The sequence below is a fragment of the Suricata suricatta genome, chromosome 5 (genome assembly GCF_006229205.1).
Source record: "Suricata suricatta isolate VVHF042 chromosome 5, meerkat_22Aug2017_6uvM2_HiC, whole genome shotgun sequence".
NCBI lineage: Eukaryota > Metazoa > Chordata > Mammalia > Carnivora > Herpestidae > Suricata > Suricata suricatta.
Window position 1 is genome coordinate 86,924,679 of NC_043704.1, and position 26,695 is coordinate 86,951,373.

At 39.4% G+C, this 26,695-nt stretch overlaps 1 protein-coding gene across 3 annotated transcripts in view; it reads right to left on the reverse strand.

Annotated features, from left to right (window-relative positions):
- Window positions 1–6,270: 6,270 nt before the first annotated feature.
- The window catches only part of KCNMB2 (potassium calcium-activated channel subfamily M regulatory beta subunit 2), a 241,292-nt gene continuing 220,867 nt past the window's right edge, over window positions 6,271–26,695 (reverse strand). For all 3 annotated transcript variants that reach the window (XM_029939850.1, XM_029939851.1, XM_029939849.1), the window contains 3 exons: window positions 21,979–22,149; window positions 19,401–19,596; window positions 6,271–7,589 (listed from right to left, as the gene is read on the reverse strand). In XM_029939850.1, coding sequence (XP_029795710.1) covers window positions 7,305–7,589; window positions 19,401–19,596; window positions 21,979–22,149 — 652 coding nt within the window. In that variant the 3' untranslated portion in view covers window positions 6,271–7,304. The remainder of the gene's footprint in view (window positions 7,590–19,400; window positions 19,597–21,978; window positions 22,150–26,695) is intronic.

Sequence of the window (26,695 nt, forward strand, 5' to 3'; positions counted from 1 at the left end):
TGGTGTGGATGACGTTTGAGCTCAACTTAGAGGTTGAGTGTAAGTCAGCCAGGTGGATAGAAGGGAGGTTGGTAAAAGGAGTCTTAGTGAGAGGAAACTGTAAACACAAGGACAGAGGTGAGAACGAATTTGGAAGACAAGATGGCCACTGATTCCATGGCTGAAGAGTAAGGGGTGTGGGGGTGATGATGGGAAGGGGACTTGAAGGGTCAGTTCACCCCATGATCCAAGTCATTGGCAATAGCAGTTTCTGGAGTGTAAGTCTTCGTAAGTAAAGGCACAACATCGGGTTGTGCTAGTCTATTGACTGCAAAGCTCCTCCTAGCAGGCCTTGACTTCTACAGAGGACTGAGTTGGGCTGGGTTCCACTTAACTGCTTTCCATACACTAGAAGCTTTCCCAGTGGCTGCTCTTCAGGGATCACAGGCTACACTAATATCAGAGATAAACTTCTGACTTTAACTGTCCTTCTGAAGGGCCCCTTTGTTCCAGTTCTCCATGGTTTTTTTTTTTTTCCTTTTTCTGAATTGACTTTAATGGTAAATGTTCACAGTTTCTGAGGCTAGTCAACTATTAAAATGCTTCCTTCTTTAAAGCAGAGAGAGTTGCTGATTTCTACTATTGGACAATTTGGACATACAGCTTTTCAAACATACCACGCAGAATCTTCTAAATAGTCTTGGATGCTTGCCAGGCTAACTTGAAGGCTGTTAGTATTTAAAGAGTAATTTATTCAGCCAGACAGGGTAGCATTTTTAAAGAAACAGAGTATCAGAAAGCCTCTTTGAAATGTTAGCTTCAAAACTGGTGTCAGCTCAAAAGCAGTTTGCTCTGAGTGGCCTCAGAGCTGGGCCTGGCTCCTGAGATTTCTGTGGATTGATGCTGGAGCTGTAGTTAGAGCACTTTCTTTTTTCTAGGAAAGCTGAAATTTCTCGGCTGATTATGACTTTCTAGAGACAGATCTAACTGTGTTCTTGGCATCAAACTGTGTATTTGCCCCAGCCATTGCACGGAAGGGATATATTTTATATACAATATGAGTCCCTGAACCTGAACCCTGTACTTTCTTCCCAGTATTGCTAGATGTTAGTTACAGCAGCTGAATGCTTTCAGTTAGATACACACACTGCTAACTGGTCCAAAAGGATACTTCTGTCATGTCGAGGATGATGCAGGGATGGCTGCTGTGTTTCCTCACCACTGGAAGAAGCTCACTGTCAGGGTCTGCAGCTGCCTCAACGGTTGGGAGTTTTCAGGCAGCAAATGAAAGGGCTGAGCTTTGGCGACTGTCCCGCTGGAGGAGGCTGATGAGTTGGGACAGACCTAAGTTGAGAGTATTGTATGGATATCTAGATGTCGAGGTCCCCATGGCATTGCAGATGGTAGGGGAGGTTGCGGATCTTGTTAGTATCTCTGTGATAAGATTTCTCACTGCATGGTCCAAGAAGGAATCATTTTCTTAAGTGTTATGATGTGTGAAAAAGTTAATGAGGACAAAGAATCTAGGCCTTCCTCTCTTCATGTGCTCCTTAAATGAATTTATTCCAAAATAAGCAGCAAATGGGACAACTGAATCTGTGCTAGTCCAAATGGGTATTTATCAGCCCAGAGAATAAGACCCTTAAGAGAACCACAGAGAAATTCTTCAGTATTGGATGAATAGCAGTTGTTTCTTTTATTAGGTTTTCTAATTCCCGGTTTCCTTTCCCTGTGGCCTATCATCCTCCCCCGTTTAAGCTAATTTGTTTCCTATCTTCCCTCTTCTTGCCCCATCAGTTGTTTCTAAGGGAACCTCTTGTCCTTTGCTGAAACCAAAGTATCCCCACACCTCTCATTGAATGAAAATCAGAAATTTCTTTGTCTTTTAAATTTTATTAATAACTGAGGGGAGTGATAGAAAAATTGCAAAGTAAATTCTGAGTACTAGTTCTTTCTCTCTTTTACTCTAGTCCCATGAGGTTTTCTCATGTCTGCAGTGCTCTTTCTCCTTCATCCGAAATGTCTGTCGGTAGAAGCACTTGGTCCAGGTCGCTGTTAGTGGACATCTGTTGTTTTGGCTTGCCCAGCACCCCTTCTTCTCTTCTTCCACACGCTCATTTTCCTGCGGGGAGTTACCTGACCCCACCCAGTGGGGCTACTCCATCATGACCCGGGTGGGCCCAGTAGTGGACAAGTGATATACAGAGAGCTGACATTTTGGGGGACTGACCAGAGTTCTGGCTTAGTCTCCTCCTGCAGTTATAGACATGATGAATTTTGTCACCATGGGGCCATCTTTGCTGGTATATAAAGATTAAAAACACAACCAACAGAAAAAACAGAGATGGGAGAAAGAAAGAGAGAGAAAGAAAGAGAGAAAGAAACAGAGAGAGAGAGACAGAGAGACAGAGAGACAGAGACAGAGACAAAGAGAGAGATTTTTATGAAGGGAAGTTGTGATTTCTACCCAAAGCAATTTTTGGTACTGCTAACAGTGCTAATAGGGGGTGAAATTGTGTAGACGACCTTGAGCCTTCTCCATGTCCTGATATCACACTATGTTGGTAACAAGTCACGTTACAACTTACAAGAGCTTGGGGATTACATTTGTTTTGGAAGAAGCTGGCTAAAGAACAGTCTGGAAGCCCTAATTAGGTGATTATATTGAGAGAACAACTTCTCTTCCTACCTAAATGAAGCACTTAATTCATAAAGTCACTGCTGGAGTTCACAGACGGACATTTCCTTCCAGTTCCTTGGCCTTGCACTGGAGAATGATACCTTAGCCAAGGTGAACCCATGCCATAATTAGAGCAGCATCTTGTCAGGAACATATCTATGCTCATAAGTAATCCGGTTACTTAGATAACTTTGTCTGGTGTCACAGAGTTGAATAAGAACATAATGTAGAATGTCAGATAGTGAAATTACTTGAGAGGTGGTGCAGGATTAAAATCCACATGGGCATCAGAGGGTTGAGCTAGCTCATCAGTTCAGTTCATTTATGAATGTGTAGGCCCTAATAGTTATATTATTAACCTTTTAATGTCGATGTCATTTATAAATGTTCATTTATGTCATAATCCTGGATGAATGTGTGATTTTCCATGGTTTTATATTCTAAACAAATGAAAATCACGCTTTCCCCATTTCCTCCTCCATTTAAAAAAAAATAAAGTAGCACTAATAGGATAAGTGGGTGACACAGGAGTACTGATCTGATTTTGTGTAAATTTAGTGGGTAGATATTATAGGGAGGCAGATTTCAAACTGATATCAGGAAAACTTTGCAGCATTGTCTTAATTGGTAAGCTATCCCACTGCTGGCAGGATTCAAGTAACAACTTCCTATCACTAGATGATCCCTCTAAGGATGCTGTAGAAGGGATTTATGCATTGCTATGGGTTCTGGGCAAAATGACATTTTTGAGCTATTCTAGCTCTAAGACACTATGTACTACTAGTGGTTATATGATTAATACTATTAATACTACTTCTACATTTTGCTATTAATAGTAATAATTACCACCTGGTAAGCATCTATTATATACTATATACAGGGCTAGGCATTTTATATATACATCCCAGGTCAGCATCATTTGAACCCTCTGTAGATATTATGCTCATGGATGTGGATTAGAGACCTAACTGTTCTCTCTCTTTCTCTCTCTCTCTTTTTTTTTTTTTCATATATGTTGCCTTGAACCCTTCTGGTTGATTGCAAACTCATTCTTAGAAGAGAAGGCAGTGTTGTACACTTTGTATTATTCCCTACAGTCGCTGCCATTATGGAAGGGTGGAACAGATTCACCTAAAATGTCGTCTGCTCAGTTCTCTTGTGCACCTCACCCTGACATGTTCTTCAGAAGGGTCCTGAGACCTTGCTTCTTGAGTCAAACTTCTCACATGGTACATACATTGGAGTAGTTACCATGGAACTGTAAGATTGTTCTTACTGAATGTTTACATAGGGAAAGGGAAAAAAGTAGAAGTTGGGAAGAGGAGGAACAATGGCCAACCTTTAATCACCTCCTTTTTCCTCATTAAGACAAAATTTCCCTTACTTGCTGGAGCATTGTTTGCTTCAGTATTTTGGCAGGGGAGGGGAGGAAATTTAATTGTGCTTGTGAATGACAAATTGTCGCTTTAAAATGATGGTATTAACTCACTTTCATCAATGGCTCATATTATTTTGCTGTCCTAACAGATCTCTCTGTTAATGTCAATGGAATGATTATAGTGTCGAGATGTTTTACCCACTGAAATGTGATGTTTATGGCTTGACATATTGAAAATAATATTTGTTATATAAATGTCATGCATAGTCTATTTTTTGTTTTGTTTTGTTTTGTTTTTGGTTATTTACAGCAGTGTTGAGACAGTAATATGCTGGAACCCTAAATGTCACGTGGCCTACGTAAGAAGTATTTTATGATTGCCTACACCAGCATTACGATCAGTCAGCACTTCATCAGGGGCTTTCTATAGAATCATATTTTTTTATTATGGCTATTTGCAATGCAATCATTGGTGTATTTACCATTTTCTGGGTTTTAATATAATTGCAACTCAGGGAATTTGAAATCAATTAAGTTTTAGACAGGATATGCCAATTGGCTGATGAAAGCGATTTGGAAGCATAGATATTCTGTGAGGGATTTCATCTTTGTTGAGTAATGTGGAGACTCAGAGCTCTGCTTCTGGAAGGATAAATAAAATTTTGGGTCCTAAAGCTGGGGCATGTGGCTTATGGGGAATATTAGCAGGGGGGCTGTTTTTAATCTATGGACAAATGCATGTAGATTCTATTTGAGGATCAGATTTGTGCTATGAAGGATGGAGAATGGTATTCATTCTTCCTTCCATACACCTAGGATGAAATGTTAATGTTAAAAGGGAACTCAGCAGTCAACTGGTCTCACATTCTGATCTTACAATTAAAGAAGTCAAGAGACTAATTGAGAAGACTGAAGTCACCTAGTCCACATGTCTTTGACATCTTTGACTTCTAGCTTAGTGGTTTTCTTTACCTTTTACACTTAAAATCCTTTCCAAACTTTAGCATTCCTCAGTGTTATCAAAAATGCCCCAAAGCCATTGAAATGGTTACTAAAATGGAGAAGCTACACGCTGGGTATTTTCTCAGCTTTCTGCCATCTTAGTATCTGTGTAACCTTGGGGAAGTTACTTAACATCTCAAAGCCTCAACATTCTCCTCTATAGAATGGGAAAGTAATGATGCTCCCTTCAATAGGGTTGTAATAAAGATTAAATTAGTTAACCCATGCAAAGCATTTAAAATATTATTATTAATCCCAGTTCATTCTCCTTTAATAGCGAACATTTAATTGTGTATACATTTAAATTAGTTGAAGGTACTGTTGCTTTATTGGAATTTAGGAGGGGCACTAGTTAACTTCTTTTTGATGTCATTATTCTGAGATTTCTTCATTCTTATCTGAAACATTAGTTGGGAATTTTTAATAACAAAGTCCAAAAAAATAGTCATCTTTGGGTTACTTGAAGGGAAGTTCAAGGAACACTAAAGATTATAAATTTTCAGCTCCATGTCACAAAGATTTTTCTATCATTTTTAGAATTACATTTTTAAAGTAGATAGGAATTGATTTTTTAATCATATTTTCCAAATATTCATAATATTGCTTAAAGGTGGCATGCATTTGGATGTTAAAGGAAATTTCTTTATAATCTCTTTAAATACCTTAAATGTAGTGAATCATAGGCTTTTGGACCACCATGGGCTTGTCAGCTTAGCACAGAATGCAAGAAGTGTTCAAATCTTACTTATGTCATGGATTTTTTTTTTTAATTTTAATTACACATTTGAAGTTCTGATTATGCCCTAAGGATTTATGTGCTTATGGAAAGTCAAACTATGAATTACAGTATTACAGGATACTTTCCACTTCATCAGATTAGTTTCACTATTCATTCGACAAATATGTTTTGTAAAATTTCATAATTTCTAGAAAATTTTGATACTACATTACAAAAGGGTACTTAAATATAGATGAGAAAGATAGATGTTTGTCTTTCCCTTCTGATATTGATGTTAAATAAAAGATGGAATGTTTTTGTTTAAAATCAATCCCTCATTCCACCCCGTTCCCCTCAACACAATAAGCAAATAGCATTGTGAACAAAGTCTTCCTTTAGAGCTGCTATTCACTTTAAGTGTGTGTTAGGAAAAAAGTCTACTCTGTGTATAAAATCTAGCAAAAAATAAGAGAATTGTAAATAGAAAAATAAGACATGTAGAGGAGACAAATATTCTGTGCACATAGTTTTAAAATCCCAATGGGGAACACTTGTCAGAAAGAGAGACTACACACTCGTTAAGTTAAACATAAATTTCCAAAGAGTAACATTCCAATATGTTAATTTTACCACAATAGATTTACCCACTGAAATCAACAGTCCAACAGTCTTGCCCAGCAATTAGGATCTTAATTTTACCATCTAACAGTTGAATTGAAATAGAATAAAGATTTTCACACAAATACCTTAGTGACATAGATTTTCCTGGATTGCAGTGGTGCACCTACTCAACATTCAGTCAATTCACATGTAATGAAACTCTTTGTAAGTGTTATCTCCTCACACAGTAGCAGGGTCTTAAATGGAAAAGGGCTCGGTTCATTTTCTATTTAAATCACAGGAAGAGATTACAGAATCAGTTGATGAAAACAGCTTATTTTTGGAAATCAGTTAAAAAATCTACAGTTATGAATAGAAAATAATAAAAGAGAAATAACCGTCTGGGTTTTTGCTCTTCTTTACAGTGATATGGTAGAAATATAAGGAAAATGCTTCATATCCTTTAGTTAGGAAATATGGTCCCTTCACTTGCTACAGGGCTCAGTTTTGAGTAGGAAAAGAAAGAACATTTTTGGCTGCAGCTTTAGTAAACAATGGATGATGAAAAATATTGCAGAAATGTCTTCAAGAGATCTGACAATTGAGAACACAGACCTTATCACATTGGTATTGTCTACATTCCTTCACAAAACTTGGCAAATGAATAGCTGAGCCCTGTTTTGGCGGAACGAGAGAAGGAAGTACTAGTTCCAGCATCAAAACAAGATTATGAAAACAACCAACCAACACAAAACAGTTATTTCTTCTCCTGAATAATAAAGACATCATGTTTGCATATAGAACAGCTTTTGCATTATTGCTCTACGTATAAGAATATATTAAGGAACTCATAACAGACTGCACATTACAAACTTAAGGTTCTTTGGTGAAGAATGAAAGAAAACAGTATTTGAGCTTTAAAGAAAATGATCTCATCCCCTTTGCTTTTATCTATTGATCCGTTGAATCCTCTCACAGAGCAGGGAGAGGTACTGTGTGAGTTTCACCATGGCAACGATCACCACGCCCCCAGCCATCATACATGTTGGCCAGAACAGTGAATGGAACAGCACGTTGGAACTGTAGAGTTTGGTTAGGATGACGCTCTTCTGGTTTCCTTCTGGGTCAGAATAACAGGAGAAGTGTTGATACTTCCTGAAGTTTTCCATCACAACATTCACCAGGGACATGGATTCTTCAAAATTTTTCCCACACTTAGGAATATAGGAGCACTGTGGAAAATGAGATAAACTGTCACCAGAAGATACTTTCTCTGTGTATATATACTAGGAGGGGATGGGATGGGATATTGAGGTCACCTTAATAATCTGTGAAATGACTACGATGATTATTCTTTTCATATTCAAACCAGTGCCTCCAGAAGCCCTAAGACCTCACACAGTAAGGAAAACAATGTTTTTAGGTATCTGACTCAGATGGACCTAAGTAGTTCATCCTAAATAGTTCACCCATATGTAATTTGATTATAGATTAGAATTGGATGACTCCAATGGATTCTTTTTCCCATAGCATGATGAGTCTTAATTATTCCTACCGAACACACTTTTTTGTGGAATCAGAATGTCAGTTTCTGTCTTTTGCCTATCCATGGCTGTCCATGTAATATCAAAAGCTACCAGTTCTCTGAGGGAAAGTAGTTTATTCTTCTCTTTTTGGCTTGGCTTACTTTATTCAGCCAAGTCACCTTGGTCATCTTGCTATAGTAGTCAAGGAAACAGCTATACCTCTGGTGAGTTGCTGAAGAAGAATCCTGGAAAGGGTAGAGATATTGACTAGTTAAAGAGCTGAGATGAATTGTTCATGCTCAGTGAGCCTGATAGCATGACAAAGTAACTTTTTCCATAAACCAGGGAAAAATACAGCAGAACCAAATGAGTTTACTCTTCAAGCAGTGCTCATCTGAAAATTTATACTATATTTCCTTTGATCTTTCTCCTCTCTTATCTTTCTTGTTGTATCTCTTCTATATATCTATATATCTTCTATATATCTATATAGCTCCTTTCCTCTGACATACTTATATCCTTGGATTTTTTTCTTTGTGTCTCTTTTCCTTCCCTGCCTTGCCCTGACTCCTCACCTTACTTTATGTTTTCCCCTCTGTTCCCTCTTCATGTCCTTTCTCTTCCTCATTTCTTTACATACAGATGGAATTAAAGCACTTTGAGTTTTTATTATTTGTGGTATGTACTTTGGAACACATTTTTCCTAATTTAAAAGGCAGTCTTTATAGAGATGAAATAAATCTCTGTGACCCCTTTTCGTTGGTCTGCCATTGGGCTGTGACAAAACTGATTTTTTGAAAAGTTAGGGAAAAAATGATTGAAAGAAATCTGTTCAAACCGCCTCCTGCCATCCCACCCCCACCACCCTATAACATAAAGGAACATGTGAGTAATAATTTTATATACACAAGACACTTAAGTACCAATTAAAAATTTTTTTATATATACATATACATATGTATATATATTTTACCATGACCTTGAGTCATTCTTTCTTTTGTGCTTTAACATATAAATATATAAACCTGGCAAACCTCTGAGGTGCTCATTCAGTGCAAGATATAGTCTCACATACCTTTTCTCAATCCTGAATTTTGTTAACAAACTGCTTTCCCAAATCCCTTAAATTCTCTTTCGTATTAAAACCATCGAGCAGGCTCCTGGGTATGACCTTTCCTCTCCTACCTGAAGAAACTTGGGTCCTGGAGACTTCTCTTGTGCTCTTACATGGTGATGAAGATCCAGAATTTCGTATTTCTACAATTCTTTGAAAAGTGACTGAATTTTTTTGTTTCTTAACATTACTTCCAGAATCTTTTACATCACTGGAGTTATTTTTATTCTGATGATGGACAAAGTTTTGAGAAATTACCTGCTGGGCTCTGCTTAGACATCCTTTGCGAGCATGTATGAGGTACAGTGACGGGCCTTCACCTAAACATGAAAGTTGTGGGGAGAAGTGGGGGGCAAGTAGGAAGAGGGTGGTTTGGCAGACTAACCTCACCGGCCAGCCTTTTTTAAAATAATGGTAGGAAAGAGGCTATTAATTCTCTGGACCACCTCAAGGGAAAGGTTTGTTCTTCATTGGTCTTTTATAAGAAGAGAAAGGTTTTATTTCAGAGAGGGGTTAGAAGTTTAATGAAATCCAATCAGTGTTGAGTGTCTCTCATGTGCTTGATAGTGGTGCTAGACACAGGCATCAAAAACATAAATAATAGGGGTGCCTGGGTGGCTCAGTCAGTTGAGCATTTGACTTTGGCTTAGGTCATGATCTTGTGGTTCGTTGAGTTTGAGCCCTGCATTGGGCTTTGTGCTAATAGCTCAGAGCCTGGAACCTGGTTCCCAAACAGATTCTGTGTCTTCCTCTCTCTGCCCCTCTCCCACTCATTCTTTCTCTCTCTCTCTCTCAAAAATAAATAAACATTGGAATGCCTGGGTGGCTCAGTCAGTTAAGCATCTGACTTTGGCTCAGGTCATAATCTCATGGTTCATGGGTTTGAGCCCCACATCAGGCTCTGTGCTGACAGCTAGCTCAGAGCCTGGAGCCTGTCTTCACATTCTGTGTCTCCCTCTCTCTCTGACCCTCCCCTGGTCATGCTCTCTCTCTCTCTCAAAAAAGAAAAAAATAAGTGAAATATTAAAAAAAATAAACATTAAGAAAACATAAATAATATAAGACAGATCATTAGAAAGAAACAGGAAGAGATGATAAAACAAGGATGGGGTGATACAGTGGGACCAGGAATGAAGCTAATGAGGCTTTGAGTAAAGATATATCCTTCACAGATGGGGCCACGAATTTGCTCTCAGAACCTGTTAGTAGCCAGGGCATCCTATGCCCACCATGGCCATGAGATAAAAACATAAAGATGCTCTTGTGAAACATAGATATTCTTGGTTCTAAAGTCACATGGAGGTGTTTCTCATGTCCTCAAACAACAAATGTCCTGCATGTGGTGATGAAGCTGTTCCACTGTGTGACGTGCCAGGGTTTGTGTTCTGTGCTGGAGAATTCTTTGCTAAGAGAATGTAGAGATCATCAGCTAGAAGTCTTGGGTTACTGCCGTCCACAAGCATGTATCAAACTTTCAAGTATTTTGGATATAAGTGATGAACAGAAAAGATGAGAGAGAGTCAGTTGGGATGTTGTTTTCTTTCCCTTTTGAGACTTCTTGTTACTTATCATGGCTTCTTAAAAAAGTGAATCCCAAAAAATCCCCAAAAATCTATGGTCTGCTTGATCTTGACAAGTGGGACTGTTTGAGTTGTTTGGGGGGAGAAAGGAAAATAGCATTCATGCTCTGCTGTGCACTAATGATTCTCTCAGTATCGAGACACAGGTCCCTCTGGAGAAGTGTTCCCCTCCTGAGTTTTCCAGAGCTGCCACGTTGTTATAGCATTTCTGCCTGATTTGGAGTAGAGAAGTCAAAAGGACCTCGGGAGTCTACTAACTAAATACAAGCCATCTGGAGCCTTTGAGATTAGTCAATACTCAGATGGCTAAACCATGGAGGTGCCCCCCTTCCCAGTTCACAGTGTATCTAGTTAGGCCTAGAGTAAGTCAGACACCTTGTCTGTCCTTACCCTTTGCCATGATCCTTGTTCTCAGCAATTGGAAAGGAGTAGATTTCATCTCCAAGCTTTTCTTCTTGATGCTTACTTCAGGCTCCTTTTGGGCACACTCTTCCCATCATTTCTGCACAAGGGTGCCCTGGGCTGTCCCAGAATTCAGTTTTGGTGAGAAGTGACTAAACTTTGTCAACCCATAAAAGCATCTGAATCTCTGGTCCATAGGTAGCTTCAGCAAAAGTCTCATATATATCCTTCAATTCAAAGTGCTAATTGTGGGGATTTTGTAGGTCACATTTCCAAGCATGTCTTCTGCCCCCTTTCAGAGTGCACTTCTTTCTGTTTAGTCTCTGTTCTGTGAAACTGGTGCTAAGTAAACAGCTCTGGCCTTCCCCATGGATCACAGGTAATTCTTTTCTGTGTGTAATGGCCTTTTGATCCTAAGTAGCTCCTGGGATATGATGGGACAGCATGGATTCTCACCTGTGCATTAAAACATTCCACCAGAGGACAAATACTTCATAGAATTAGAGTTTTCATCCTCTCAAGAGGACACTCTCATGTTTTCTTCTTTAACAGCAGGATGAAATGAAGAGACTTCGATTTTTATTCAGACCTAATTAGTGAATGTGTAACTTTAGGAAAATTATTTCATTTTCTGAGCTCAGTTCCATGATGGCAAAAAGTGAAGATAATAGTGGTACCTAAAATGTGGGGTTGCCACTGTAATTAAATAAGCTAGTACATGTAATATGTTTAATATGATACAGTGCCTGGAACATTGGAAAATTTTGATAAAATTTGACTGTTATTTTAGAGTATGGTTTTAGTTGGGATTAAATGAGATGATTTTTGTGAAGTTCTTAGCATAGTGCTGGAGACACTGTACATGGCAGACATTTGACAAATATCGGATCCTATTATTTTCTATTTAGATTTTCAACTTCACTTTTGTTTCTTCCCTTTTACCCTCACCCTCTCAATGCAATGCAGAAGACTTAAGTGCTTCCAAGCTTTGCTTAGGATATTGGGATCTTATAGCATCCAAACTCAAAGATACATAAAATCTGGTTCTGCCACTGTTTTGAGACATTTTTAGTTGTCACAATTGGAGGGAGGAGGATGCTAGACATCTAGGGGGCAGAGGCCAAGTATCCTACATTATACAGGACAGAAACCACTCTCACAGAACAACAAAGAATTATTCTTTCCCTCGCTACCCCCGCCCCCCACCAAGCATCGATAGTGCCAGGGTTGAGAAACCCCGGTCTAAATATTCTCTGCATTTCATAAACCCAGAAGGCTTCAAAATAGGTTACAAAGTGAGGGACAATGGTGAGTGTGGAGTTGCAAATAATTGGCTAGTTTCTAGAACTTATTCTATATCCATACTAGCTGTCTTCCCCATGACAGTTATACATAAAATACATGATGGTACTGTCCTACATAACCAAAGAATGGAGGTGATACTGTGTATAATAAGAAATACATATTCTTTGTCCCTTTTTCTGGAACAGAGCTCCTAAAACCCTTGGAATTTCCCAAGTGATAAGAGCTATAAAGGGGTCGTTTGTTAGATTAATAAGGTGACTTTGAGGCCATTTTTAGGGATGGAGGCTGGCTTCCAGAAGAGCCACCTATGTGATTAGAGGGTTAGAACATTCAGTCTTACCCCCATGACCTCCTAGGAGAAGGGCTGGAGAATGAATCAATTGCCAATGGCTGATGTTTAATCAATCATGCCTAGATAAAAAGCCTCCATAAATCCCCAAAGGACAGGGTTAGGGGAGCTTCCAGGTTGGTGAACACATGGAGATTTGGGGAGAACGACATGCTTGGAGAGGGCTCTGTGCCCTTTCCCATACTTTGCCGTATATGTCTCTTGCATCTGGATATTCCTGAATTCTATCATTTGAAAATAACCTGGAAATTTAATAAGCAAAATGTGTATCTCTGAGTCTGTGAGCTACTCTAGCAAATTAACTAAGCTTAAGGAAGGGGGTCACTGGAATCTCTGACAACCTGGGCTTGTGACTGACTTCTGAACTTGAGATGAGTCTTCTGGAACTAGGCTCTTCATGTAATGACTCTAATGCTATCTCTGGGTAGATGGTGTCAGATTTGAGTTGAATTGTAGGACACTCAGCTGGTTTTGGAGATTACTTGATGGTATGGGAAACACCCTCTCTTTCCACCCCACACAACACTAGCACTGAGTTCAGAACCCCTTTAATGGATACATTTTGTTATTTTATACCAAATTTCATTTAACATCCACCCTCAAACCACAGAGTCATGTTTTGAAAATCCCTGGTGGGCAGAATAGATTTTAAACTTCCAAAGGAGATTGGCATTGAGGAATTTAACAACCATAGTAAATTAATCGTCAGCCACTGTTTATGATTCCTCTGATGGCCTCATGGCCTTGAGAGGCAGGGGCCCTTGAACCCACTCGCAGCAAACAGGAACAGTCAGTCAGTTGCTCTACGAGAGTATGCCAGCTGATCAGCTTAAGCAGCTGCAATCGTAATATTGACAAGAGGCTGGGCAGTGGGTTTAAAGGCTAAAAAAAAAAAAAGGACATATGAGAGATTGCAAATTTAAAAATAAAATTCTTTTGGATATTTTCTACAAAGGTACAGACAGCTTGACTGATACCCTTTTGCCTCCTGTTTTCTCAGATCAAACATGGTCAGGGGTGCCTTATGTATCTCAGTAAAATGATTTCCATTTCTTGGTAACTCTGGGGAAGACTGTGAAGTTGGGGGAGGGTAAAAGGAAGGAAAGATCCACAAAGAGAATATTTTTTATGTTTTCCATAAAAATATCCTGAATATTCCTCATGTTGCATGAAGATTGTCGTTTAATGACCTTCTGATATGGAGGTAACTATATTTTTGATATGTATACTTTTTTTAATGCTTATTAATTTTTGCGAGAGGGACAGAGACAGAATGTGAGTAGGGTGGGGGCAGAGAGAGAGGGAGACACAGAATTTGAAGCTGGCTCCAGGCTCTGAAGTGTTAGCACAGAGCCCGACATGGGGCTTGAACTTAAAAACTGTGACATCATGACCTGAGTCAAAGTCAGATGCTTAATCAACGGACTTAACCCAGGTGCCCCAATGTATACACTTCTGATTAAAGGCAGAGGACAGCTGTCGAGAGTGTGAAGAGCTGCGGGGCCGGGAAGGTGAGCAGCTTTCCTTCGGGAGTATATGCTGATTCTAGAAGGGGACTGCGAGCCTAGGGAGCTGAGCAGCATGTGGAACCGCCCTGCAGAGCTAGAGGTAGGACCCATCATTGAAGACCTACCAGGTAGGGGCCCCGATGACTGCCCCATTCACTGTGTTGGGACCCTGAAGGGGCCACATCCTAGGAATAATGACAACCTGAAATAGATCTTCAAAGGGACTTCAGTTCAGACTTGTATATCTCAGTTTAGAAAATCAGAATCATGTATAGCTCATACACTCAGGAACTTGGCAGAAGCATATGGAAATACATTTTGGAAAAGATGACATTTTGACATCATCCCAGACTTAAAATTATTTTTATAAATAATTTTGCAAATATGATACCTAATAAATAACCAGATATTAAGACAAACATCAAAACATACAAGAGAAGAAAAGAAAATAGCACATTAACAGCTCTGGATATTGAAGTCATCAAGATGAACTTCAAAATAACTATAGTTTTACTTTTAATGTTGAAGGATTTAAGAGACAAGAATGAGAAGATCTTGGAAAATTAGAAATGGTAAAACAGACTCAAATGGATATTCCAAAAATGAAAAATACAATACGAGGAACTAAGAGGTCAATGGGTAGGTTTAACAGTAGATTTGTCAAAACTGAGGAATGAGTTACAATTTAGAAGATAGGTCAGTATCCAGAATGAAGCACTGAGAAATTAAAGAGAGGACAGCCAGAAAAGAGAGAGAGTAGGATACACAGGGGATACAAAGAAAAAGCTTAACTTATGACCAGTAGGAGTGCCAAGAGGAGAAACAGGAGTGAATCAGAGCAGAGACAATATTTGATGAAATACTGACTGACTGAGAACTTTCTGAAATTGTTGAAGAACATCAAGGAACAACAAGAGAAGCCCTGGGAAGCAGTAAGCAGGCTAAATAAAAATAAATGCACACTCTGCCACTTAAGAGTTAAACTACAGGAAACTAACTAAAATGATCTGTAAAATAAACCAAGATTAGCTTCAAAGAAGCAGCAATTAGACTGAGAATTGATTTCTAAATAGTAATAAAGCTTACCAGAAGACAATGGAATGTTTCTGATGTGCAGAAACAAAATAACAGCCAAGTTCAGATTTTATGCTTAGTGAAAGCATCCTTCAAGAATGGAAATGAAATAAAAATATTTTCAGACAAATGAAAGCTGAGATAATTCTCTAGAGCAGATACTGCACTAAGTACATACTAAAGAGTATTCTTTATGTAGTAGAAAAATGATCCCAGATGGAAGAACAGAGATAAAGGAAGAAATGTATGATAATAAAAATAGAAAATTATAAGGACATCTCTAAATTAATATCTAGCATCTACAAAAGTAACAATGATGTCTGAATGGATTTAAAGTGTATACAGAATAAAATTATAATAATATATACATTGGGAAGATAGTAAGTAGGAGTTACGATGTTTTAATGTCTTAGTCAAGATTGCAAGTTGTAATCTGTAGGTTAAATCCTAAAAGAATAGTAATACAAAAGATAACATCTAAGAAAAAAAAGGGGGGGGGATGATCCAGTGAGGAAAAGATGGTCTTTTCATAAGTAGACTTGGGCAAATGGCTGTCCACATGAGAAAAGAGAAACCCAGAACCCAGGCTGCAGGGAAGGGGTGTGGGGGGGGGACTAGATGGGTGATGGGCATTAACGAGGGCCCTTGTGATGAGTACTTGGTGTTACATGTAAGTAATGAATCACTAAATTCTACTCCTGAAACCAATACTATACTATATGTTAATCAACTTGAATTTAAATACTGTCTAGGGAAAGCCCGGGGAGGGGGTGGGGGATGGTAGGTGGCAGTGTTTGTAGGGTGGGAGCTGTGGAAAGAAAACAGTCTCCTGCATAAAAATAAATTCTGGACACATCATATTCTAAATGTGAAAGGAGAAATAATGACATTTCTAGAAGATAATTTAGGAGAGTGAGTTCATGAACTCAGGAGAGGTAAAGACTTTTAAGCAGAATAACAAAATACCAGAAAAACAAAACAAACTCCAAAAACCTCCCCAAACCTAAACACCAAAAACAACCACCACCACCACCACAACAGCAAAAACAGATTGACAAAATTCATCTATATTGAAATTAGAAAGTTCTTTCATTCAAAAACATCATTAAGAGAGTAAAAAGGCCACAGAGTGAGAGAAGATACTTATAACACATACAGCCAAAAGACGTTCATATCTAGATATAAAGAATTCCTACAATGAATATGAAGAAGAGACAATCTGATAGAAAAATGTAAAAGGGACTTCAGCAGACCATGTACAAAAGAGAACATCCAAATGGCCAATAAATAAATGAAAAGGCACTTGACAACATTAGTTATCAGAATCTCAAAGAAATATCAGTACATTAGCTAAAGTTAAAATTACAGATGATAGCAAGTGTCGGTAAGGATTTGAAACAAAATCTCTCCTATATTCAGGGTTGGTGGGAGTGTAAGTCAGGCAGCGCTGTGGAAACCCATTTGGTATTATCTATTAAACTTTCAGATATGTGTGCCCCACGATCTAGATATTTTATTCCTAGTTTTATACCTAAAAGAAATGTGTATGCTTGTGCACCAAGAGACGTATACAAGACATATAATTCATGGCAGAATTATTTGTTATAGCCCCAAACTGCACAGGACTCAAAATGTCCATCAGTACTAGAATGAAAGGTAAACAGGCCTGGTCATACAGTGGGATATGATACAGTAATGAAAATGAATGAACTACCACCAAGTGGAATGGCTCTAACAAACACGTATTGTGTGAAAGAAGCCAGACACAAATGGAAATAGTCTGTGTAATTCCATCTATATAAGGTTTAAAAACCAGGCAATAAATGTCCATCACCCGATGAGTGGATCAAGAAGACGTGGTATATATATACAATGGAGTATTACATGGCAATGAGAAAGAAAGAAATATGGCCATTTGTAGCAAAGTGGATGAGCCTTGAGGGTGTCATGCTAAACGAAATAAGGCAGGCAGAGAAGGACAGATACCATAGGTTTGCACTCATAGGTCTAACAGGAGAACAGGAGAAACCTAATGGAGGACTAAGGGGAGGGGAAGAGGGAAAGAGAGTTGGGGAGAGAGAGGGACGTAAAACCTGAGAGACTCTTGAATACTGAGAATGAACGGGGGGTTGAGGGGGAAGCGGGAGGGGGGAAAAGAGGTGGTGGTGATGGAGGAGGGCACTTGTGGGGAAGAGCACAGGGTGTTGTATGGAAACCAATTTGACAATAAGCTATTCATAAAAAAATAAAAATAAAAAAATTAAAAACCAGGCAAAACTAAAAGATAATGTTTAAGGACATAGGCTTTGGTGACAACACTACAACGTAAAAAAGTACTTACCATTTTGTCAGGATGGTTGTTCCCTTTGGGAAGAGACAGAGCCTATTATTGGGAGGGGGCATGAAGGGTATTTTTGTGGTTCAGGAAATGTTTTATTTCTTTACCCTCATGGTGGTCTCTGTAATAAATACTTCTTGAGCTGCGCTCTTTGATTTCTTGCATGTCTCTATATATTATAATTCATGGTTAAAAACAAGGTAATGAAGCAAATAAACCAAACAATGCCCGAGTATCATGGTGACAGCAGACAGATACTGGTCCTAAATTTTTAACTGAAACCTTCTATGGTAGATTCACTCCCTGTTTATAGCCTAAATAATGCATTCACAGGGCTGTAGTGATAAAATGTCAAAACGAGGAAATGGAAATTTGTCCTACTTTTTGATGCATCTTCAACTTTGGCCAATTTCCAGTTCCACGGAGATCTGAGAGTTTTATAGGCATTCGCCATTATAGGTCAGCTTTGATTTAAAGATCTGACTTGAGGGAAGATCTTGAAAAACAAACACTTGTGGAAGAAACATGCTTTATATATTTGCAGAACAGGGTTAGGATTGGTATTATTTGTAGCTGCCACGAAAGAAAGGAAATCAGAGCAGACATTTTCAAATGATGGTCTCTGAAATATTCATTATATTCAGTCCTCAGAGAGAGCTGCAAGGATTCTTCAAATGATTGTGGCCAAAATGCAAGGTGAATTATCTTCCTTTGCATCCATATAACACAAAACAGGTCCTATGTTCTAGCATCTAATTTCCAAATGACTACTGCATTTTTTCAATACACATAACCGGTATCATTTAGGTGCTGATCATTGTAATGGATTGTGAGGTTTTTACAGAAAGAGTGTGGTTCATGAGGGTTGTATCCTGGTATTGAGACCAGTTGTCCAATGGAGAGAGGCATCAGGTCATCTTGGCATATCTAAATTACTACCATAAATCCTAAACTCAGTATATTTAACTTCACATTGATAATGGCAGGGTGGTTCTGTTGACAAGTCATTCATCATCTCGGACCTTAGAAATTCAAGTGTTCTGTACAGCTTTCACACAATACACATTTGTTTTGCATCTACCATGTGCAGTTGAATATATCAGTGCTGGAAAATTCAGCCTCTCTGAACCTGAACCTAGTGCATATGAAGAGGGAAACACACACACACACACACACACACACACACACACACACACACACAGAGTGACCATGGAATGAAGGTCTCCCCTTTGCCAGACACCATGATCTACTCCACACTTTACATATGCAGCTTTGATCCTCCAAATGACTTTGCAAGATGGCCATTATTACCCTTTTAGGTAAAAAGAAGCTGAGGCTCAGAGAAATTAAGTTATATGCCTGTGAACCCAGGACTAAGTGATACTGACTATGGAAAAGCAAAATGCAGTTTTACCCCAGTGCTCTCAGGTATATATGCTGGATACCTCTTTTTTGTTTTGTTTTTGTATTTTTGTTTTTGTTTTGTATTTTTTGTTTGGCTTGTACCACTTGGACTAAGCTGCACGTTTGCTTTGATTGACTTAGTCGATTTGTGTATAAATGACAGAACGTTTACACTCCTAGATGAAAGTAAAGGGTAAATCTGCACTACCACAAGATGGGGGAATGATTTGTCTACAACATACATGGAAAATAAAGGTCTCCCAGGAAGAGCCAAACAGTTCTGTGAATGGATGAGGCAGTGCCCGCTTTCCAGGAGAATTTTCCTTTGAAATGCTGGTGTAGGGGGACGTCAGAGGGCTGTGTGCAGGAACTCTGTGGGGGTGACCGAAAGGCAGTGTGTGTGTGTGTGTGTGTGTGTGTGTGTGTGTGTGTGAAGCTCCTACCTTCTGATTGATTTTCATGGTCTCTTCGGTGTGGTAGAGAAGGAGCTTTTCACCAGAGGAAGTCAGGTTAACGTACACCTGGAGGCAGGGGTACTGAGAGAGTTTCCAGCAGTCTGGACCACAGCTGAAGGAGCAGTTAAATGTTTCTGTGATGGACGCATTCACCAAGGTGCATTGAGACTCCTCAGTCCACACGCTACAGAGAGAGGGGAGAGTAAACACAGGCCCAGACGTGAAGGGAAGGAAGGAGTCATCAGAGGGGGTCATCTGTTAACTCCTTAACCTGAAGAAGCCAAGTCTATCATATAATCTATTTATTAGAGTTTATACTTTGAACTGAGCAGCTTTAGGCAAAGTACAGTATAAACATGGATAAACTGCCTGACACCTGAAAACTTCCAGTGACTTCTATCAGATGTACTATAATATCCAATGCTTGATTTAAGTTAGATCTTTACTTTTTTTAAATCACATTTGCTGGTAGGCAGAAGGCATCTTTGATATCACAACCTGCAATCACCCTGTAGTTCTACCTTGTCAGCAGTAGCATCGCGCCCAAGTCCTCTCCTCTGCGGTGTCTGCCCAGTTTGCAGGCAGCAAAGGTGTAAGGGAGGAGGGGAGGGAAGATGGCAGAGGGGTGGGGGGGGTTGCTTGATGTCTAACTTGATAGATACGAGGACAGTGATATATTTCTTTTTATGGTTTTTCCAATAAGGGAGAAAAAAGAACTACACCCTTTCATTGTACCAAAAACAATCACTTCTAGCATCTTGTCTTCACCCTAATTGTTGTTTTATGTACATTTCCAAAACTTTATAGGTTGGGTATTAAATTTTTCTTTAAGGTGAGTTTACTGAGAGTCAGAGAAATCAGGAAACAGGCAAAGGCGCACAGCTAGTAAGTAATGGAAATGGTGGTTCTGCCCAGCCCAGCATTTCTCTAAGGCTCAGACTCACTCCTTTGAAGACACTGGAAGAGAGGCCCTTCCATGGAGAGAATGGGTTCATGTCAGTGCCCTGGGAACCTCTATTAGAAAGATTAAACAAGAAAAAATAAACCTCCAGCTGCCCATTGGGCAGTTGTTCATTCTGAAACATGTGTAATTTTATGATCAAGGGTAACATTTGTGCTTAAGAAGTGACACACCAGCAATCAAAGTTTTGCCTCTGGGTATAAGCTGATTACCATTGTGATCAGAAAACAACACACTTTCTTCACAGATTAATACTTTGTCCTTTTGCTGGACGTGTGTGGCCTTCCTGTTTCATGTCCAGCTTTATGCCAGAGGCAGGTTACCAGCCCTGACCCCCTCTGGTGTGGCAAATTGTATTTTTCTAGGACATGGATGGTCGGATTTTGCTTATACAAAGAGGCGGGGGAAGTCTTAGATGGTTCTAAGCAGATGTGAAGATCTGAAAGCGGTTTTGGAATCCGTGAACGCTCAGGCCTGAGGCATCAGCGCTTTCATTGAGAAGGAGCACAGCTGAAGGCGTCAGAGACACAGAGCAGAGCAGTCACAAATGGGAAAGATGATGCCTTAATTTTAGCAAATTACTGTATTTCAGCTAGATTTTGCTTCTAAAATGAAAGTATTAATTTAGGTGGAGAAATGAATGCCACAAAATGGTTTGATTCTCTTTCAGGTCGAAATCTCAATTTTTCATTTGAAAGGGCCTTGTTCCTTTGAGCCAAACCACTGTGAGACTCTCCCTGTTAGTTACAGCAATGCTGGGCCCCCTTCTGCTCAAAGGGTCCAATTTGTGGACAACAGTTAGCTAGAGAGGCTGTGGGGATTTATCATGTGGCTTACTCAGAGGGAATAGACTTGCTGTTTCAGTGTTTAATTGCCTCCCTATCTATTCAGTAAACCTAGGGCAAATATTAAAATGAAAGGGGTTCAGAATCTGTTACTGTTAAAAGTTGACATATAGCAGTATTTCTCAGCCTTGACAGCACATTAGGATTACCAGGGGGAACTTTGAAAGATGTCAGTGACTGGGTCCCACTACAGGCTATTAAATATGACCTTCTGGGAAGGTGGGGGCAGGGCTGAGCATCAGTATTTTCTAAAGGTTTTCAGAAAGTTTAAATGTGCAGTGGACAACCACTGATCTGTGGGGTGATGAAGAGGGGTGTGAGCTGGAAAAAGAATGATGGTGGAGAACAGAGGTGTGAAGAGGCAAGAATAAAGACTCTGGAATTAGTGGGATGTGGGTTTAAATCTTACCTCTGCCTTATGCTAGAGTTGTGTGATATCAGGCAGACTATATTTGTCTTGAGCCTCAATTTTGCCATTCTTATAAGGAACATATTCATATCATACTTCCCTTATAATGTATGGGTGAGCATTAAGCAAGTCAAGTATGGAAAGTTCCTGCACATACTAGGTAGTGTATACATAGAACTATTTTTATCATTATCATTCAATAGCATTATTAAAAATATTACATTTCAGGCACTGCTCAAAGTTATTATTGGGAAAGGAGGTGAGAAGGAGGATTTTAGGGTTGATAAGCTATGGGAGAGGAAGGAGAAGGAGGAGACGAACGACCGTGTCCCGACCACCCAATGGCATTACCTCTGCATGTACGAGCGCAGGAGCGTGATTCCCAGAAGGAAGTACATCATGATGGAGCAGACCATCATGGCCAGGCCCAGGAGAATGGCCCGGTCCTCTCCTGCTTTCAGTGCTGTGACAGTTTTCCTTTTGTCCAGGAGGTCGTGGTCCCTGATTTTTTGGTAAATATTTCTGAGGTTGAAAATAATACAGTCTTACATGAAGTTCACAGTTAATCAGCACACTCCTAGAGAGTGGGTACGTCTCTGCCCATGCCTTCCTTCCTTTTTAGAGGAGCCCTCTAAACCTACCTGAATGCAGTTGGATCTCACCATGTGACCACTGTCTCCCAACACACATGCCCCAACCTTGAGCAGAAACAAGTCCCCCTTTTTTCCTTGGGCCTATATCTGATTGTAAATACTTTTTTCCTCCTCTTAAATCCAAAGAAAGAAAGGGCTTCCTTCAACTCTTAAAAGAATGCTTTGGATTTGCCATTTAACCTCCTAGTTGATCATTATTGATCATTTTATACTCTCTGAATACCTAATGGAGCATTAATTCAAATAAATGGCAGTATACCTCAGAAATCTATCAACTTAATACCTTATTTCCCTTCAGTAGTAATAGACAGAGGTTATTTTGGTTAACATTTTTTTCAAGCTTAGAGTAGCTTAGGGCGCTGTTGGCTTGAGATTTATAAGCAATATGAAAATGTGAAATGGTGACCCAGTCTTTTTTCTTATAGGTGTAAACACTTGAGTGAATTTTGAAAAATGTCAGTCAATGGCCAGACTCCATAACTTTGGGTACTTTTATTAGGTTTTTTTTTTTTTTTTTTTTTTTTTTTTTTTTTACAGCAGAAACATAGAGTAAGAAGGGTCACGAGATTGGATCAAACTGGTTCCTGAGTTCAAAACCTGATTTCCCTGCTGACCACCTGTGTGATCAAGGCAAGTTCCTCCTCCTTTCCAATTCCCAGTTTCCTGCATAGTGGGGATAATGTTTAGCTGCATTGTAATGGTTGAATGAGATGACATAAGTAAATCACCCAGGAGAATGACTGACACGAAACGTTTATCAAGTGCTCCCACTGGAAAATGGGGTGGGGAGCTACAGCTCCATGACAGGTGCACTAAAGTATCCTAAAATTGCTGCAATTTTCCAAAGAATTTCTAAAAGACAGAATGGCAGAAATGAATAATGTAGAAAGCTTAAGGGTGGAAGAGTGGATTTGAAAGAAGATCTAAAAATGAAGACAAAAAAGGAGAAATTGCTGGGGTGCTTGTTGCTTGGAGAGATATGTGAGAAGTGTAGGAGTTTGTAAAGCAGGTGACTGGGGAAGGAGCAGCTCAGGACCTCCTCTAGTTTCTATTCTGAGGAACAGGTTTTGGATTGCAGGGGTCCAGAAGTAGGGGTGTTGTTGGCCTTTGGGGCTTGGGAAAACAAATAAAAAGCTGAAAATGGAAACTCTTATGGCTTTTTTTTAAAGCTTCAGGCAAAAAGCCAATAGACACAAAAATAAATTAAGAATTAAAAAAAAAATTTTTATCACTAGTCATTCTTGTTGCTTGGGAAAAAAAAAACCAGAGTAAAATCCAGAATGGAACTTTGCAGGGGAGGGAAGAGATGCCTGTTACTTGTACTGATACTGATGGCTGGCATCCATTCTGTTTGGCTAGTTCATTCTGGGCTGGTTGTTAAATATTTTGATTCTCTGTAGAAAAGTGTGAAAACATGTATGAACTTAATATAATTCCAAAAGGTTTTAGGGTCGAGTATTTATTAATTTAGTTATTGGAGTGTGAAATTAACCAATTAGCTTATTATTATTTAATGTTCTCTTCATGAAGTAGTTTATACAAATCTTACTCTTTCCTTAAAGAGTGGGCCCATTGCAATAGGAGAATTGTAGCTAAATAGAAGCCATATTTTTGTGATCATGTCCTTCTTGGCTCCCCTCTACCTTCCCTCACTCTGGGCTGCTCATTATCACCATCACCAGAGGTCCTGAGAGTTCATATCATTCATTATTCTCTAGCTGCCAAGTCCAAAGCCCCCAGACTAGCTGCTCTGCTCTGCTTTTGACTTCCAGAGACTGGCCACTGCCTACCTTCTTAGTTTCTCCATTTGTTTCCTGAGATTTCCTTTGGAAAATATAAGATTTATATCAAAGCTCTTTAAACCTGACTCTTTATTAACTTGATTAAAAATTCTATGCCTATTAGCAGCTAAAGCCAATAGTAGTCAGGGAGAAATTGCATGACTTTAAAGATCTGTTTTAGGGGCATCTGGGTGGCTCAGTCAGTTAAGCATCTGATTCTTGATTTTGAATCAGGAATGATCTCACAGTTTGTGAGTTTGAGCCCGGCATCAGGCTCTGTGGCGAAGGCACCAAGCCTGCTTGACATTCTCTTTCTGCACCTCCCCTGCTTGTGTGCAAACTCACTCTCTCTCTCTCTCTCTCTCTCTCTCTCTCAAAATAAATAAATAAACTTAAAAAAAAAGACCTGTTTCAAAAGTAATGTGATGTTAGTAGGCTGTTATTTATCGAAATGTATTTAATTTTGATGGCTGTCTTTGAGATTTGCATTTCCTGCAGAGGGAAGCCAGCAAAGAGAAAGCAATAGTCTCACAGCTCCAGAGGATTAGGCTGTCACTCTACATCACTTATGTCAGTCCATATCCATGAAAGATGCAGTATAATCAGTCAGTTATGTCACCAGAACAAGAAGCATATAAAAGTGATTCAAATGAGTAATTTAAAAACAAATCACAGTTTGGAAATGAGTGACAAATGTTCTTCATATGCTGTGGAAATTGTAAAGAAGGAAAATGGTTGGTTTCCACAAAGGCCAAAGATATTTGGGAAATAAGATTATTACTCAGCCACAAGAAAGTGGATGGGTAGAGTGGGATATACTCATGAAATTGATCAGTAAATTATTGAATTTGTGGATAAATTAAGGAATGAATAATTTGGAAGAACAAGGACTTCAGTTTAAGTCCACAAATTGATCTCAAGTGCTGGTAATCTCTAGTTCCTGGGGAAATGGCCCCTGCCCAAGAAAGACATGAAAATAAATATCAACAAAGAGAAGTGAATTTAAGATGATGGAGCGCCTCACAGAGTGAGTACAGAGGGAAGTGTCCCAGCCTTGAGGGAGCAGCACAGGAAACAATAAGGCATTAAGGTTAGGGAAAGCTTCCAGGAGGTAATGCTTTAAGCAGAATCTTCAAGACTGAATCAGAGTTAACAAAGTAAGACAGAGACTCTAGGGTATTTCAAACAGAAGGAATCACATGAAGGAAGGGATAAAGATTTGCAACTGCAAGGTGACTCAAAAACTATAAGCATTTTACTATTACTGGGATGAGTGTGGGACAGGGACAATGGGGCAGGTGCGTTCGGAAAGGTGATAGGTCATAAAGTGTTTTGTAAATCTAAAGGGCTTGGTCTTTATCCTGTAGTTGATGGGAAGATTCAGTGAGTAACATAATTAGAATTGAGTTTCAGAATGATCACTTTGGCTACAGTGTAGAGATTAGATTAGAAATTAGATTAGATTAGATTAGAACAAAACAAATTGGAAAGAATTAGGAGATTGTTACTGTGGTGTTGGCAAAGGGTGATGAGGCCTGGATATAGGACTGAAGTAGGATAGATGGAGAGAAAAGGATATATGGAGAAATATGTGGAGGTAAAACTTTAGGGTTTGGTGATTGATAGAATGTAGAGGATGATGAGGAAGTCAGAGAAAGGATGTATATTAGATTTACACCCAAGGACTTGGCTTAGATCACTGGAGATGTGGTAGAAGGTGTTAAGACTAGGATTTTTCTGTCCTTACTCTTCGGAGTTCCAAAGAAGGAATTTTTGCTGCCCTGGCTAAGTAGAGAGAAGCTGATGGCACATTATAGATTCTCTTTCCCACAAACATAGTGTCTGAGCTCAGGTGAGGAATGCCTCTTCTGACTGGTAAGATGGACCAGATAATGACAGTCAGGGGCCAGGTCTATCTTTTGGGTGAGTTTGAATGTCATTATTCATGTATGGCACAGTTTAAAAAAAAATCCTTTTGGACTTGTCTTTGTTCAGGCCTAGTGTGCCTTGCATTTACTATCTTCAGGTAGTAAGCGCCGGTGGGGGAAGGCGGTACCCATATCCTGAAACTAAGTGGTTAGTTAGGCGGGCTCTTTCATGTGAAGCTTAGTTAGGCGGGCTCTTTCATGTGAAGCTGTCTTCAGTGCTATGTTTCAGGCTTCATACTAGGAAAGCTTGTACTTTCAAAGCTACTGTGCCAGTACTAACAGGGCTAGTATTTCACCTCCCTTTGGTCCTTTGCATTTATTCTCTATGAATCTACCTAAAAGTGGGCAGAGAAGAAATTAGGGAATGAAGGCCAGTAGAATTTAATGAAGTACAAGTCTCAGGAGGAAGAATGAGTGTGGAGCATGACTAAAAATTCAGTTTTGAACATGTGGCATGCCCAACAGTAGGTAGGAACTTGGAATTCTTCAATTTTTTTCATGTTTATTTTTGAGAAAGAGTGAGAGAGTGAGCAAGCACATTAGTGGGGGTGGGGCAGAGAGAGAGGAAGAGAGAGAGAAACCCAAGGAGATTCCAAACTGTCAGTGCAGAGCCTGATGTGGGGCTCAAAACCATGAACTGTGAGATCATGACCTGAGCCAAAATCAAGAGTTGGACACTTAAACAACTGAGTCATCCAGGTGCCCC